Raw genomic sequence first — 15,281 nt, forward strand, 5'->3', positions numbered from 1 at the left:
CTAACACTCCACTCTGCCACAAGGTTCCTCAAGGCATTAATGACAAAGGCCCAAACTTATATTACCAAGTTGGGCTATTCTCTAGCTAGGAGCTTTCTGTGATCTGCAAAAGATTTTGCAGACATTAGTAGGAAAATATCTATGGCACAAAACCACTAGCAGTCCCAATAGGGGACCTTCCATTCTCCTCATGGACACCTCTGCATCTGCCATAATGGGATTTAAACTGAGGAGGTTTGTTCAGTGGGAATCCTATTTGATAGCAAAGACATAAAAGGCTGGTTAAAGAGCCCTGCTTGAGGAAGTGCAACAGATGAAAAGGTTTAGAAGAAGAAATAAGCCAGACTTGCCTCCTCAATTGCATCACAGCTACATCTTTGGAACTGTTGAAATCCAGCTGACGTAGGAATCGGTCCTTCACATAATGCAACATATTGCCATGCACAGCATAGGCTGGACGCTCACGTTCCAGCTTAAATACAATCATCCCACCATCATGGCCTAGAGAACAGAGAGAAAAGAGGAAACAACCAGCTGTAGGCAAAAGGACTGCTAGAAATAGGAGATACACAGAGGAATATATTCACATGCTGAAAGGGTAGGGGCATCTACAACAGCGTGGAGACGGAGTGTGCCTCAAGGGCTCACACGTAGAAGCTTGGTGTGAGATGCTGAGGTGGTAGACTCTTTAAGAGATGAGGCTTAGTGAAATGTCACTAGGTCATTAGAGAAGCACCCTGGGATTCATGTTCTCGCAGGACCCTGGTCAGCAACCTGGGGAGAATGTTGCTACACAGAGTACCCTGAATTCTCTCTGGATTTCTACCTGGTCATGTGATCTCTCCCTCTTGAACACTCCTATCATGATGCTCTCTGTTATACTGTGATTGAGCCAAAGGAACAGTCATCAAAGGGCAAATGTTGGGCTGCTCAATCTTGGATTTTCAACCTCCTTAATGGTAAATAAAACACTTTTTCTTTTTCAGATCTATTTATTCTTATTTTATGTCTTCATGTAAGTAACTGCATTCACATTATATGCACGTTGTGTTATGTCTGGTGCATGAGGAAGCCAAAAGAGGGTGTCAGATCCCCTGGAACAGGATTAACAGGCAGTTGTAAACTACCATGTGGGTGCTGGGAATGAACCTTAGTTCTCTGTAAGAGTAGCAAGTGCTCTTCACCCATGAGGCATCTCTCCAGCCCAAATCTCTCTTTTTTTAAGTACCCAGTGTGAAGAATTTTGCTATAGCTATAGATAACAGAATAATATAACATCTAAATGCATTCCTAAACTCTCACAATACTTAGAACCTTTTTCCAAGCGGTTTTCTGTCATTCATCTCTGTGACCTTTCTTCTTGAACCCAGGACCTCATATAAGGTAGGAAAGCACTCTACTGGTAAACTATATTCCCAGCCCCCCTTCTCCTCCTCCTCCTCCTCCTCCTTCTTTCTTCCTCTTCTTCTTCTTCTTTCTTCCTCTTCTTCTTCCTCCTCCTCCTCCTCCTCCTCCTCTTCTTCTTCTTCTAAGATTTATTTATTTATTATGTATACAGAAGAGGGCGCCAGATCTCATTTCAGATGATTGTGAGCCACCATGTGGGTGCTGGGAATTGAACTCAGGACCTCTGGAAGAGCAGTCAGTGCTCTCAACCTCTAAGCCATCTCTCCAGCCCAAATCTTCTTAATATTGTTTCATACTACCATATTTAAGTACAATCTTCTGTGTGTTCCATGAAGGCAGAATTTATATTATTTTTCATTCTTCCTAGTCCTTAGCAAATAAGAAAATCATTAAAACTATCTACTTGAAAAAATGAATGTTGGGCTGGAGAGGTGGCTCACTGGTTAAGAGCACTGGCTGCTCTTCCAGAGGACCTGGGTTCAATTCCCAGCATCTGCATGGCTACTCACAACTGTCAGTAACCACAGTTCCAAGGTATCCAACACCCTCATGCAGACATGAGTTCAGACAAAACACCAATGCACTTAAAATAAAATTAAATAAAATCTCTACATGAAAATGAATGTTAACTTTTTTCTGCACTTACTTGTTCACTGGGTGAGGGCACCTCATGATGTGTGTGGAGGCTAGAGGACTGCTCTTGAGAGTCAAGTTTCCTCCTACCCTGTGGGTTCTGGGTAATAAACTCAGGCTTATTGGCAAGCACGTTTACCAGCTGAGCCATTCTGCCTTCACATGAAAGTCTTTATGAAATAAGTAAGTAAATTAAAAAACGAAACAAAAACCTTTTTGTTTCTTTTTTTTTGAGACAAGGTCTCTCTATGTAGTACTGGCTATTCTAGAACTTACTCTGTAGACCAGGCTGGCCTCGAACTCACAGAGATCCGCCTGCCTCTGCCTCCTGAGTGCTGGGATCAAAGGAATGAGCCACCATATCTGGCAAGACTGGGACTCTTTTATGCACTGCTTTAACACCAGGACCCAGAGCAAGGTCTGATATTTATAATGTATTTGACAAACAAATGAATTAGACTTGGCTTCTAGTTTCTTGGTCTGAGAACTCTAAGTGTTCAATACAGTCTCCGAGGAGCTCCTAGGAGCACATCCAAGTGAATGAGCTGAAGGTTGAACAGATCTGGGTAGAGAACAACACTAAAGAACACTATTGCCCAAGAGAAAGAGAGGTAAAAAGAGAAGAGCTTCAACTAGGTGGCTCGGACAGTTCTGCTTCTTTCTGTCATTCTAAACCCTGTACTGGAGACAAAGCCAATGGAAAAAATCACTTTCAAACCTTACAAATGTTTAAATCAGAGGGGTAGAAGACATGGTCTTTACCTGCTGCAAACAGGTTAAGGTTGGGATGGGCAGCTAGCACCCAGAAACGATCATGATCCCTGCGAAAAGTCTGAACCCCAGTCCTAGGAAACGAAAAAGTACACAAGAAAACTTAATTAAGAATCTTCAGTACATCATATACAAGAAAACTGAACAGGAAACATATAAGCTGACTTTAAAAATGCATTAGGCACAGAAAACAGTGTAAATGAAGTTATGAGTTATGATAGAGTCTTCTTCAAACGAATCTTATTATTGTGACTTGTCAGTTTTTTCCCTTATTATTTCCTATTGTATTTTCATATCACAATTCTTACCTCCTTAGCTAAACATTCAAAAGAAGGAAAAAACTCAGACAAGTTTAGAGAAGAAAAAGAAAACATGGAGAGTTCTAGCTAATAAATGTGTTGATATTTCAGCCTTCAAGGTTTGTTTGCTTATTTATTTTTTATAGTAATGGGTATTAAATTTAGGGCCTCATGCACAATAAGCAAGCCTTTTTACCACAGAATTATACCCTTTAAATTTTCATAATGTAGGACTTGATTTTTCTTCATACTAAAGAGAAAAAAGAAATATTCTAACTTTTTGATTTTCTTTTTATTTAATTTTTTTATCCATTTATTTATCCATTTATCCATTTATTTCTCTTTCCTTCCTTCCTTCCTTCCTTCCTTCCTTCCTTCCTTCCTTCTTTCTTTCTTTCTTCCTTTCTTTCTTTCTTTCAGTTTTTCAAGACAGGGTTTCTCTGTGTAGCTATGCGCCTTTCCTGGATCTCACTCTGTAGACCAGGCTGGCCTCAAACTCACAAAGATCCACCTGGCTCTGCCTCCTGAGTGCTGGGATTATAGGCATGCACCACCACCGCCCGGCTATTTATTTTTTAAAATTTTATTTATTTATTTATTTATTGATTGATTGATTGATTGATTGTGTATGCAGCACATATGACTGCATGCCAGAAGAGGGCATCAGAACTATTTATTTTTTAAATATTTATTTATTCATTCACTCATTCATTCATTCATTTATTTATTTATTTATTTATTATGTATGCAGCACATATGACTGCATGCCAGAAGAGGGCATCAGAACTCATTACAGATGGTTGTAAGAAGACAGACACCATGTGGTTGCTGGGAATTGAACTCAGGACCTCTGGAAGAGCAGTCAGTGCTCTCAACCTCTGAGCCATCTCTCCAGCCCCTCGATTTTCTTTTTAAAACAGTATTATTGTATAAGATGTGTGTGTGTATGTGTGTGCACATGGCCTACTCGTGTGGAAGTCAGAGGACAACTTTTGGGAGATGACACTCTTTTACTGTAGGTTCAGGAATTAAAAAGCATGCCATCAAGCTTGTATGGAAAGCTGAGCCATCTCACAGGCCTTTCTGTTTTTTTTTTTTTTTGAGACCGCATCTTAGGTAGCCTTGATTGGCCTCCTACTCACCATATAGCAGAAAATGACCTCGACTTGATGATCCCCTTACCAATACCTAAGTGCTGACGTTACAGGTATGTGCTACCATGGTTGGTTTCTAATCTGATTTTCAAAGACAGAGAATAAGACAGAGAAGGGTCTTTCTGTTGAATTTGGTCACATAATATAAATAATTTCCTTACCGCTTAGACATATCCCAGACTCGAATACTCTTGTCCTCAGAATTGCTGAGGATCAACTCTTGTCGAGGGTGGAAAACAGCACAAGACACATTGTTGTAATGGCCCCGGCAGGTGTCAACCTCCCATGCCTTTGATTCTGAAGAACAAAAGGAATTATCACAATTCTCTATAACTCTGGGATCTATAAAGCCAACATCCTTTAAAAAAAAAAAAAAAAAAAGGATTTTATTTATATTTTTAATTATGTGTGTTTATCTGTGTGTGGGTTTGTGCATCTAAGTATAGTGCCTTTGGAAGCCAGAAAAAGGCATTGGATCCCCTGGAGCTGGAGTAACAGGTGGCTGTGAGACACCCGACATGGATGCTAGGAACCACAATCAGGTCCTCCGTCTCTACAGCCCCAAGGTTTTGAAGAAACAAGGTTTTGCTACGTGGTTCAGGCTGATCTTGTACTTGTGATCCTCCTGCCTCAACCTCATAGATGCTGAAACTGCAAGGATATACTGCCACATGATCTATAGCTAGCTGTGATACTCTTACAAGTGCTAAGTACTACTGCAAAATACTAATTTTTCCCCAAATGGGGCAATGTCTTTTGTGTAAGTCACTTCCTTTTTATGTATTTTGCTTGTTTGTTTGGTTTCATTTTGTTGTTAGTTACTCTGGCCCCAACACCTTTGTTTTTGAGGTGACACAAAGTTTTGCTTTGTTGCACAGGTTAGCTTTGAATGCCTAGGAACAAATAATCCTACGGACTCTGCCTCTTGAGTAGCTGGAGCTACTATCACACGCTATCTCAGCTCTGAGTTTCCTAGTTTTTCTGTACATTTCTGTTCTTTTATTCTGAGCCCCTACTGACTGCAATGCCTAAATTAAAAAATTCTTTATGCTTTTATTCTATTTTATCCTCTTGGTATATATCACTAGCTGACATTTTAGAACAATATAAACTCTATGGCATGGAGTTTTCTAGTCACAATAATATAAACAGAGTCCTGAACACAATCTAAAAAAGTCACTATCTATCAAATGACTGCATGAATTTTTACTCTTAACTATGCTCATGTCTCTCAAAATCGGTAACAGTCATGGGGGAAAATGGAAGAGGTAATGACTGTGCACTTAGAACTAGCAGGAAATAATCACCTAAGGTAAGAAAATAGATCAAAGTCCAGAGAACCTGGCTACTTTCCCTTGCTGGCCAGCGGTCACTTTCTTGGATATTGGCAACACCACCACTGCCTCACTCACCATTCATGCGCCAAATCTTCACTTGCCGGTCATCTGCCCCAGATACAATAAGGGGCATAGTGGGGTGGAAGGCGGCCCAGTTTACTCCACGATCATGACCCTGTTAAGAAGAAAAGGTGGGTCTTCTAAAACAGCTTTAGAGACACAATTCACGGCAATCATGCTTGGGGATTTCTTTTTCTGCATATGGGCGCTCTAATTCAGGACCTTGCATATGCTAAGCTAGCACTCTACCACAGAGCTCTTCCCCAGCCCTCTGGAACACTCTTCAAGGAAAAGACAAGGAACTGTGCCACTGTAAAGTTCGTGTGCTGTTGTTTTATTTTCATTTGATTTGGTTTTTTGAGACAGGGTCTTGTTGTATAGACTGAGCTGGGTTTGAACTCCAGACCTTTCTCCTGGAGTACAGATATGTGGCATTATACCTGGCTTATTGTAAAGCTCTGGACATTAGAATAACCATGTCAATCTGTCCACTACTACTTCAAATTCTCATGGGTCATTCCAAAGATTTCCACCAGGAAATTCAGTTTTATTTGTATCTAGAATGTTTTACCTTCCTTTCCACTTGTCTATGCATGTTTTATTTCTCTAAGTAATTGTAACATCTTATTTATTTTATAAATTAATGCAGAAGTTTTCAAAGCATGATCTGGAATCCCTTGGAAGAGTTCCAAGATCCATCTGGAAAGTCTGTAAGTTCAAAGCTATTTTCCTAATCCTAAGACTTTATTTGCTTTTATTGTTATTATCTATGTTTTCCATAGGATGCATGACAGGTAATGACATCAGTGTTCTGACAGCTAATGAGATGTATGCTGACAAAGTACATTTTTTTTTTTAAGATTTATTTATTGTGTATACAAAGTTCTGCCTGCATGTATGTCTGCAGGCCAGAAGAGGGCACCAGATCTCATTACAGATGGTTGTGAGCCACCATGTGGTTGCTGGGAATTGAACTCAGGACCTCTGGAAGAGCAGCCAATGCTCTTAACCTCTGAGCCATCTCTCCAACCCCCCCCCCCCGCCTTTTTTTTCAAAAGACGAAGTCCATATTTTTAAAGGTTCTCAGTTTTAGGCTGGGGGTGTAATTCAATGGTAGAGCATCTACTGACCATGTGCAAGGTACCAGGTTCAATTCCTAGCACAAAAATAAGGAGGGAGGGAGGGAGGGAGGGAGGAAGGAAGGGAAAAAAAACAACAACAAGGGGCTAAAGAAATGTCTCATAAGCTAAGAGTACTGACTTTTCTTGAAAAGGACCCAGGTTTGGTTCCTAGCAACCATATACAACTGCTCATAACTGCCTACAACTCAGTTCCAAAGGATCTAGTGCTCTCCCTGTTCCAGTCTTTGAAGGCATTGGACATTCATATGGTACAGATATATTTGCAAATAAAACACTTTAAAAAAATTTTTTTAATTGAAAATAGATTCTTCTCTCATACAATACATCCCAACCACAATTTCCCTTCCCTCTACTCCTTGCTTCCCTGAAAGTAATATAGTCTTATACATAAAAATAAATTAAATAAAAAAAAAACCTGTTTCATTTCAAATATGGCTAAAATTAACAGCTATAACACATAAATAAACTTTTTGGAATTCTTATGAAAATTTAAAAGAGTATTAAGACAAAAAGTTTAAAGATGACAACTTCAAGATAGCCTCTATTCTATTTATATAGCTGTACTTCATTTTTTTGACAGAATTATGGATAAATGTTGATTCATAAGCATTTTTTAAGGGTACTGTTTATTTGTAAAAGCATCTGGGTTTCCAAGTTAGAGCCATGTTTGGAGCCCAACATTCACTGCATACACCTGGACTTTGGCTAACTGTGTGATTTCTCTAAATCTCATTTTTTTCCATCTGTGAGATTAAACAGTACACATTTTAGTGAATAGTTATATGGTTTAGACTCTTTTTTTTTTTTTTTTATTTTAGAAAAATCTAGTTTCTTTTTCCTCTTTCTTTTTTGACAGGGTTTCTCTGTATAACAGTCCTGGCTGTCCCAGAATGTTCTTTGTAGACCAGACTGGCCTTGCACTCACAGAGATCCGCCTGCCTTTGCTGCCCAAGTGCTGGGATTAAAGGCGTGCACCACCACTAGAAAACCTAGTTTCTTTTCCTTGTGCTTTCTATTCCCCACTGTGAACAAAGTTTCTTAGATATACTGGCTCTTAGTCCTTCTCACTGAATTTCTTTAGGACCCTCCTTCCACAATACCTAAAACTGGGCTCTGCTTTGTGACAGTTCTCCCCACCGGATTTGTAAGATGACATAACACTCCCGAGATGACACATAATCTCCCTTTCATTGTTGGCTTACTTACAGTACTATCCCCACCTCAGATAGTGCCTGGCACTGAAAACTTGCTGAAAGAATGAGAAATGTGGGACACCGAGGTGGCTCAGTGGATAAAATGCTTGCTCCCTAAGCCACAGTTCAAATGCTGGGACCCATTCTACAAACTTGTCCTCTGGACTCCACACACGTGCTGTGGCACACATGCCTACACATCACACACTCATACAGAGCTGAAAACGAAATGAACAGCACACTGAGATGCTCCCCTAGAGGGTAGCACATACTTACCAACAGCAACAGATAAATACCTCAAGTACATGCTTCACCACTGCATCTGTGGTTCCGAACAGGTCAACCCCGGTTATTCCTCGCACATCTGACTCCACAGCACCAGGAGACAAATTTTTTTTCCTTAGACCTTTGGAGGGTTAAGGAGTGGGGTGAAAGATGCAAATACAATGTCATAAGAGCAAAGTAGCAGAACCACACAAAGGTATACTGAAAGACTGAGATAAAATGAAACAGTGACAAGTAAACATGGAAGGAGGAAAGGCGCCCATAAGCACCTACCTATGTATATACTAGCTCCTTCCTTAACTCTTAAAAGACCCCCTATTGGGAGCCAACCCAAATTTCCAACACTAAATCTCACCTCAAAGGGCTGTCTATTTCAATCTTCCCCAAACGTGGCCTCAAATGGTAATCATTCAATGTCTACTTTCCCATCATCTTAAAATTTTATTTTTTTACTTTTTTTAAAAAATGTATTTTATTATTTGATGAGTATGTACATCTGTGCACCACATGCATGTCCAGTGCCCTCAGAGGCCAGAAGAAGGCTACAGATCCTCTGGAATTCAAGTTACAGGTCTTTGTAAGCTGCCAAGTGGGTGCTGGGAATTGAACCCCCAGGTCCTTTGGAAGAGTGGTCAGCGTTCTTACCCAGTGAGCCATATCTCCAATCCTCATAATAAAGCAATGTAAAGAAATGCCCTGGGGGAGATCACATTTCAATGTTTTCCAAACTGGAAGCAAGTACAGAGATTCTGCAGATGCATCGTAGAACTACACATATTAAAACGGTTATCTAGTATGGAAGAACCATTACAAATACTGTGAGAAGATACAGCATTAACGTAATAGCAAAAAGTGTACTCACACTTCCTACTAGCCCCTTGGACAGGACACCAAATAATTAAAACTGTTATGATTTTTCATGTTCTTGCATAAGGCTACTTACAGATATGAACATATGTATTTTTCCATTAAAACCTCTAGAGGCTAGTTTCACTGGGAGGAATTATTTTTTGCTGATAATTTTTTTTCCCCTGGAGCTGAGGATGGAACCCAGGGCCTTGTGCTTGTTAGGCAAGCACTCTACCACTGAGCTAAATCCTCAACCCCTTGCTGATAACTTTTTATTGTTTTGTTTGTTTGTTTTTCAAATTTTTTTCAAAAATTTGTCTCCTGGTGCTGTGGAGTCAGATGTGAGAAGAATAACTGGGGTTAACCTGTTCAGAAGCACAGATGCAGTGGTGAAGCATGATTCACCTACACATCTTTAAAAGATGACTACTTGAGTCAGGCGGATCTCTGTGAGTTCGAGGCCAGCCTGGGCTACCAAATGAGTTCCAGGAAAGGCGCAAAGCTACACAGAGAAACCCTGTCTCGAAAAAAACAAAACAAAAAAAAAGAGAGATGACTACTTGAAGTAAGTTGTGGTGGCTTATACATGCAATTTTAGCACAGGAGGTAGAGACAGGGGGACTGCCACAAGTTGAGCCTGGGCTACATAGTAAGTTTGAGCCTAGCTTGGGCTACTGGGCAAAGCCCCATTTCAAAAAGCAGGGAGGGGTTGGAGAAAGCTGACTACTTGTGTTAAAACCAGAACCAAAATTATAGTACAAAGTACCAGTATCAGATTTAATTCTGATAACAACCCTTAGAAGTAGGTGATACATGTATATCATACCAAATTATATATAACAAAACAAAATTGGGATGAAAATCCTTTTAAAATATTTGGGAGAAAAAATGGTAAGATAAAGTTACCTAATATTTGTTAAATTTTTTCAACAAGCAGGGTGGTGGCGCACACCTTTAATCCCAGCACTCAGGAGGCAGAGGAAGGTGGATCTCTGTGAGTTCGAGGCCAGCCTGGTCTACAAAATGAGTTCCAGGAAAGGTGCAAAACTACACAGAGAAACCCTGTCTCGAAAAACAAAAACAGGGCTGGAGAGATGGCTCAGAGGTTAAGGGCACCGACTGTTCTTTCAGAGGTTCTGAGTTCAATTTCCAGCACCCACATGGTGGCTTCACAACCATCTGTAATGAGATCTGGCACCCTCTTCTGTGTATATAATAAATAAGTACAATCAATCAATATATATATATATATATATATATATATATATATATATATATATATATATATTTTTTTTTTTTTTTTTTTTTTTAAAGACACTATTTTAAAACAGGGAATGGGGCCTAGAGAGATGGCTCAGCAGTTAAAAGCACTGGTTGCTCTTCCAAAGGTCCTGAGTTCAATTCCCAGCAACCACATGGCAGTTCACAGCCATCTCTAGTGGGATCTGATACCCTCTTTTGGCATGCAGACATACATGCAGACAGAGCACTCATACATAAAACAGGGACTAAATAAAACATATCATTGAAAATAAAACCTAAGAAGCTTCAGACTAAAATGTGGCATCTGCGGAGAAAGAAAAAAAGGTTAAGTTCAATGACTGAACTTATGCCATTGTTGTAAACTACACTGCATTTCTTCTGTTAGGCTAGTACTGAACTTCAGCACTGGAGGAGCAGTTTACATTAGTTAATGCCTCATTCAAGAGAATCCTTGTAGGTACAAGTGAGGAAAAGAGAAGCACTCTCCTCAAGCTTCATAAATACACGATCACAGCTATGTCTTTTACTTATTCCATTTGTCCCTTTAACAGGATCTGTCAACTTTTTCTAATGAGGCTAGTGTATGAAACAGGTTCAAAGAAAGATACAAAAGCAGACAGCTGTGAGGAATTTCACCTCCAATAAGCTCTAACAAACACATTAAAAAGAAAGCTGTACGACAGAATTGAAGCCTTTGTTGCACTTGCCTGCAATGATCGAGGGAAAGGGGAAGGGTGAAACAGATGAATAGTGACAGGCAGTGAAAAGATACTGAGAGAAGAAATATTTGAGCCTTCAACAAGCCACTCACTAAGACTGAGCGACAGATGGAAAATTTCTACAGCAGCTACCCAAATCCAGAGGGAGAAGAGAACACTCTCAGAATGGACCAGTTATTGTATGCCTCCCAGTGGGGACCAGAGGAAGCAGGAAAGAGAGAGGGATGAGAAAAGGATTTGGCAGAATATTAATATATTTTAGTGGATATTTCAAAGAGTGAGCCTGAATTACATGGGCTTGACATGCAAAGTTGTAAGCATATTAAAATAATTTAATTGACAGTTTACTTGGAAGCACAAGCTAAAACAGTAACCCACCTTCCACAGCTAGTTTTTAAAACTCTTCCCCTAAAAACAAATGACTTTTGCCAGGCTAACAGAATATTTAGTTCCAGGGGCTAAATCCACATGGGATAGGTGTTAAGGGATTGCTTTGCCTTTAAAGAATGCTTTTGCATTCTCTTGTTGTTACCCAAAAACTTAGAGTGTTTGTTTCAAGAGAGCCAAAATAATCAGAAATGTCACAGTCCCCTAAATTTGGGAGTACTCAGTCCTTTATTCAGAAGGTCCTTTCCTGTCTTGTAAATATTATTGTCAGTCTCTAAGAGATCAGAAAGCTGTTTTCTCTTACTGTGTTCAGACTTACCTGAACTAAAGCAAAATGGAATTCTGAAGAGTATGTTAATTTTGAGGACAGGAAATTGTAAGTGTAAAAAGTCTAACCCAAATGCTCTTCCACTTAATAAATACCAAAGCATCTCCTTCCACTCTGGTTAAGGGATTACTTTAAGTCAACAGAGTCAGCAAAGAAATGATAAAGAGCATTCACATTAGTATAGCAAGTTAGCACAATATTCTCACTATAACATTTACAAATTATAGCAATTGCAATACCACATAGCAATCCATGCAACTCACACATTCAAGAGTAACACAAAGTCCACTAAGGTCATACTCTCCCTCACTCCTCTAATCTAAGGTCCTTAATTTTGATGTAAACATGTTTTTTCTGCCTGTAAAAAGTGAAGAAAATACTTCTTGCCCTGGGCAGTTCACGGTCACAAATGAGAACCTAGTCACTTCACCTGCTCAAATTGCTACTTATTTTAATGAACAGATTTATAAATGTATATTTACTTCCCTAACACTTTAGCTGGCCCACAGGGAACATGCTGCTAGCAGAGGTGGCACAAGTGGTACTTTCAAAGTGAGCAGCATAAGGCCTTCTCAACCGATGTTACAGCAGTTTGGGAATGAAATTCACGTGTGCTCTAGGATAGAATCAGCTGTACACCAGTCCTAGGAAAGCTGAGAAAAGTCACTCAAGATACTTCCTCTAGGGCCTGGAGAGATGGCTCAGCAGTTAAGAGCACTGAATGCTCTTCCAGAGGACCTGAGTTCAATTCCCAGGACCCACATGACAGCTCACAACTGTCTGTACACAGACATATGTGCAGGCAAAACACCAATGCACATAAAAAGATACTTCCTTTAGCACCTTTCTCACAGAACTCAACCTGCTCTACATAACTTTCCCTGATCAGTGGGGACAGCATGAGCTGGGAGCCAACCTCATTAGGGACATATTTCCTGAGACAGTGAGAGTATCTTGAATGTGTGCAAGGAGGAACCCTATGGAAAGCCACAGCTAGGTTACTGCAGAATGAATGCTAAGCTCCCCAGTACTGGCAGTGAGGAGAGGGCACAGGCTCACAGTGCCTGTACTGAGCTCCTCCTGTTGGCATGGCTGGTCACATCTGGGTGTACTTCAAATAGCCTCGTCGGTCTGACGGAAAACTGCAATGGCAAAGCCCTAGAGGGGGAACATAACTGCCCTATCTCCAAAACAGTCTTGTTTATACCACTGTCTTGCAATTCTAAGCTATTAAAAACTGCAGAGACATCATGGTACAATGACCCCACTCTCCCAACTGCCCACCTCTCTCCTTGACTTGCTTTGGTTTTGTTGAGACAGGGTCTCATATAGTCCAGGCTGGCGTTGAACTAATTATGTAGTCAAGAATAACTCTGAATTCCTGATCCTCCTGTTTCTACCTCCCAAGTGCTCGGATTACAGCATGCAAGACCATGCGCAATTCCCTTGGTACAATACATAAACTGTAATTGCTACTAAAATGTTCCAAATGTTGTATTCAGGAACCCATTCTTTTCACTTGCTATTCACTAATGGTTTATAAAAACAGTGACTACTAAATGGTCCTAGCACTGTCAGAGAGAAGCTGGGTATTTACCACTTTAGTAGTATAAAGAGAAAGCTAACTCCTTTACTTCCATAGAGAAGCCGCTAAGGGCCCATGGGGGCCTTCCTGTTTGGGGAAGAAACACTGTCTTGCAGTCTCATGATTTTCTAAGAACTCAATCACTTAGAATAGAAGTGGCAAAAAAAAGATAATTCAGTCAGTGAGTTTTGTTTTTTTTTAAATGTAACTGGGCAGAGCAGCCACAGCATTTAGTCTCAGTTCCCTAGTCCAGCATGAAGCCCCTTCACACATGCCATAGATAGAATCTCTCAGTATTTAAATTCTCTGTGTGGCAACATTTAGATCTCTGTATGGCATTAAACTTTCAGTCTTTATCTCAAAAGTCATGATATATAAATTATGACAGGAGGAATTGGCCTAATTATCCAAAGCTCTTAGAAAGCTTGTTGAACAAAAAATTTGCCAACTCCTTCCCTCTCTCTGTTCCTCACTGTAGAAGAAATAATAGGAAGACATTTCTACTTATAAATAAGACAACAGGGCTCACAAGTCCTGTTTACTTGCACATTCTCTTTTTCCTTTTTAATAAAATGTGTATCTTATTTGAGTGGAAATCTTGGTCCTTAATCAAATAATTTAGCCGAACATATTTTAATGAGATCTGAGCTAAATAAAGAAATCAATTAGCTTCCTAGAGTAAGCCACTTTCACAGGAAGTACTGCTAACACCAGGAACATCACAGCAGATTCAATACCTTCAAGAACAAAGGTATTACATGGGAATGGAGTATTCTGAACTTTGTTGTTCTAAGCAGAATACCCTTGCTTTTTTAAGCAATTGCAGTTTTGCGCCAGACATGACTAGACTGTCCCCTGAACTTGGGCAGCTCACCAGAAATATCCCAAACGCGAACAGTCTGGTCCAGGCTGGCCGACACCACCAGGTCTTCCGAGGGGTGGAACTGAGCACACATCACATAATGGTTGTGTCCCGTCAACACACTGCAGGAAAAAGCATGACATTAAAGGGAGAAGTCAACAGGTTCCTAAGCTAAACACCTTTCTTCATAGTCAATGGGTGCTTTTCTGATTATATTTTTGTTGCAGCAATGTAAGTCATCCTAACAATCCTGAACTAGTAATAAGCAATGCCACCTGTGCAAACAATGGTTCCTTTTTGTTTGTTTGTTTGGTTTTTTTAATCCCGAGTGCTGGGATTAAAGGCGTGTTCAGCTAATAGTTCTTTTTTAAAAATATATATTTTTTTGGCCAGGTAGTAGTGGCACATGCCTTTGATCCAAGCCAGGAGGCAGAGGCAGGCAGATATCTGAGTTTGGGACCAGCCTCGTCTATAGAGCGAGTTCTAGGACATCCAGGGCTACACAGAGAAACCCTGTCTTGAAAAACCATCCAACCAAACAAAAACAAAAACAAAAAATGTAAACAGACAAAAAGGTTTTCTGGTTTTTTAATTAGTATTATTTTCTTACTAGGGAGTGGCAGCAGTGGGTGCCACGTACAGTCAGTTCTCTCCTTCCACCTTTACATAGGTCAAACTCAGTCACCAGGCCTTTGTGGCACCTCTTTGCTTACTCCAATAGTTCTCTCTTCTGACACCAATTGTTTAATATTTAAATATTACTAATTTCATGGAACTGAGATTACATAACTCTCAGATTAAAGACTTATGAAGACATGAAAATATATGCAATCCTAGTCCAAGCACTAAGTAAGATTCACTGGAATAGAACGGAAAAGGAACTAAACCTTCTACTCTAAAGGCCTAGTTATATGACCTACTCTTCTTGTTATCACAAATCCAGACTGACATATCAGCAGACACGGCCTGCCCGGGAAGGAAGATGATGGACCTGAGAAGTGGCTGAT

General features: G+C 40.0%; 1 protein-coding gene across 1 annotated transcript in view; it reads right to left on the minus strand.

The window, feature by feature from the left end:
- Nucleotides 1–15,281, minus strand: part of Copa (COPI coat complex subunit alpha) — a 48,157-nt gene that overhangs the window by 20,291 nt on the left and 12,585 nt on the right. Inside the window, exons 6-11 of the mRNA XM_036203054.1 lie at nucleotides 14,287–14,396; nucleotides 8,293–8,402; nucleotides 5,677–5,776; nucleotides 4,426–4,561; nucleotides 2,803–2,885; nucleotides 351–501 (exon numbers count right to left, since the gene is read on the minus strand). Coding sequence (XP_036058947.1) covers nucleotides 351–501; nucleotides 2,803–2,885; nucleotides 4,426–4,561; nucleotides 5,677–5,776; nucleotides 8,293–8,402; nucleotides 14,287–14,396 — 690 coding nt within the window. The remainder of the gene's footprint in view (nucleotides 1–350; nucleotides 502–2,802; nucleotides 2,886–4,425; nucleotides 4,562–5,676; nucleotides 5,777–8,292; nucleotides 8,403–14,286; nucleotides 14,397–15,281) is intronic.

Source organism: Onychomys torridus, chromosome 11 (genome assembly GCF_903995425.1).
Source record: "Onychomys torridus chromosome 11, mOncTor1.1, whole genome shotgun sequence".
In the NCBI taxonomy this organism is placed as follows: Eukaryota; Metazoa; Chordata; class Mammalia; order Rodentia; family Cricetidae; genus Onychomys; species Onychomys torridus.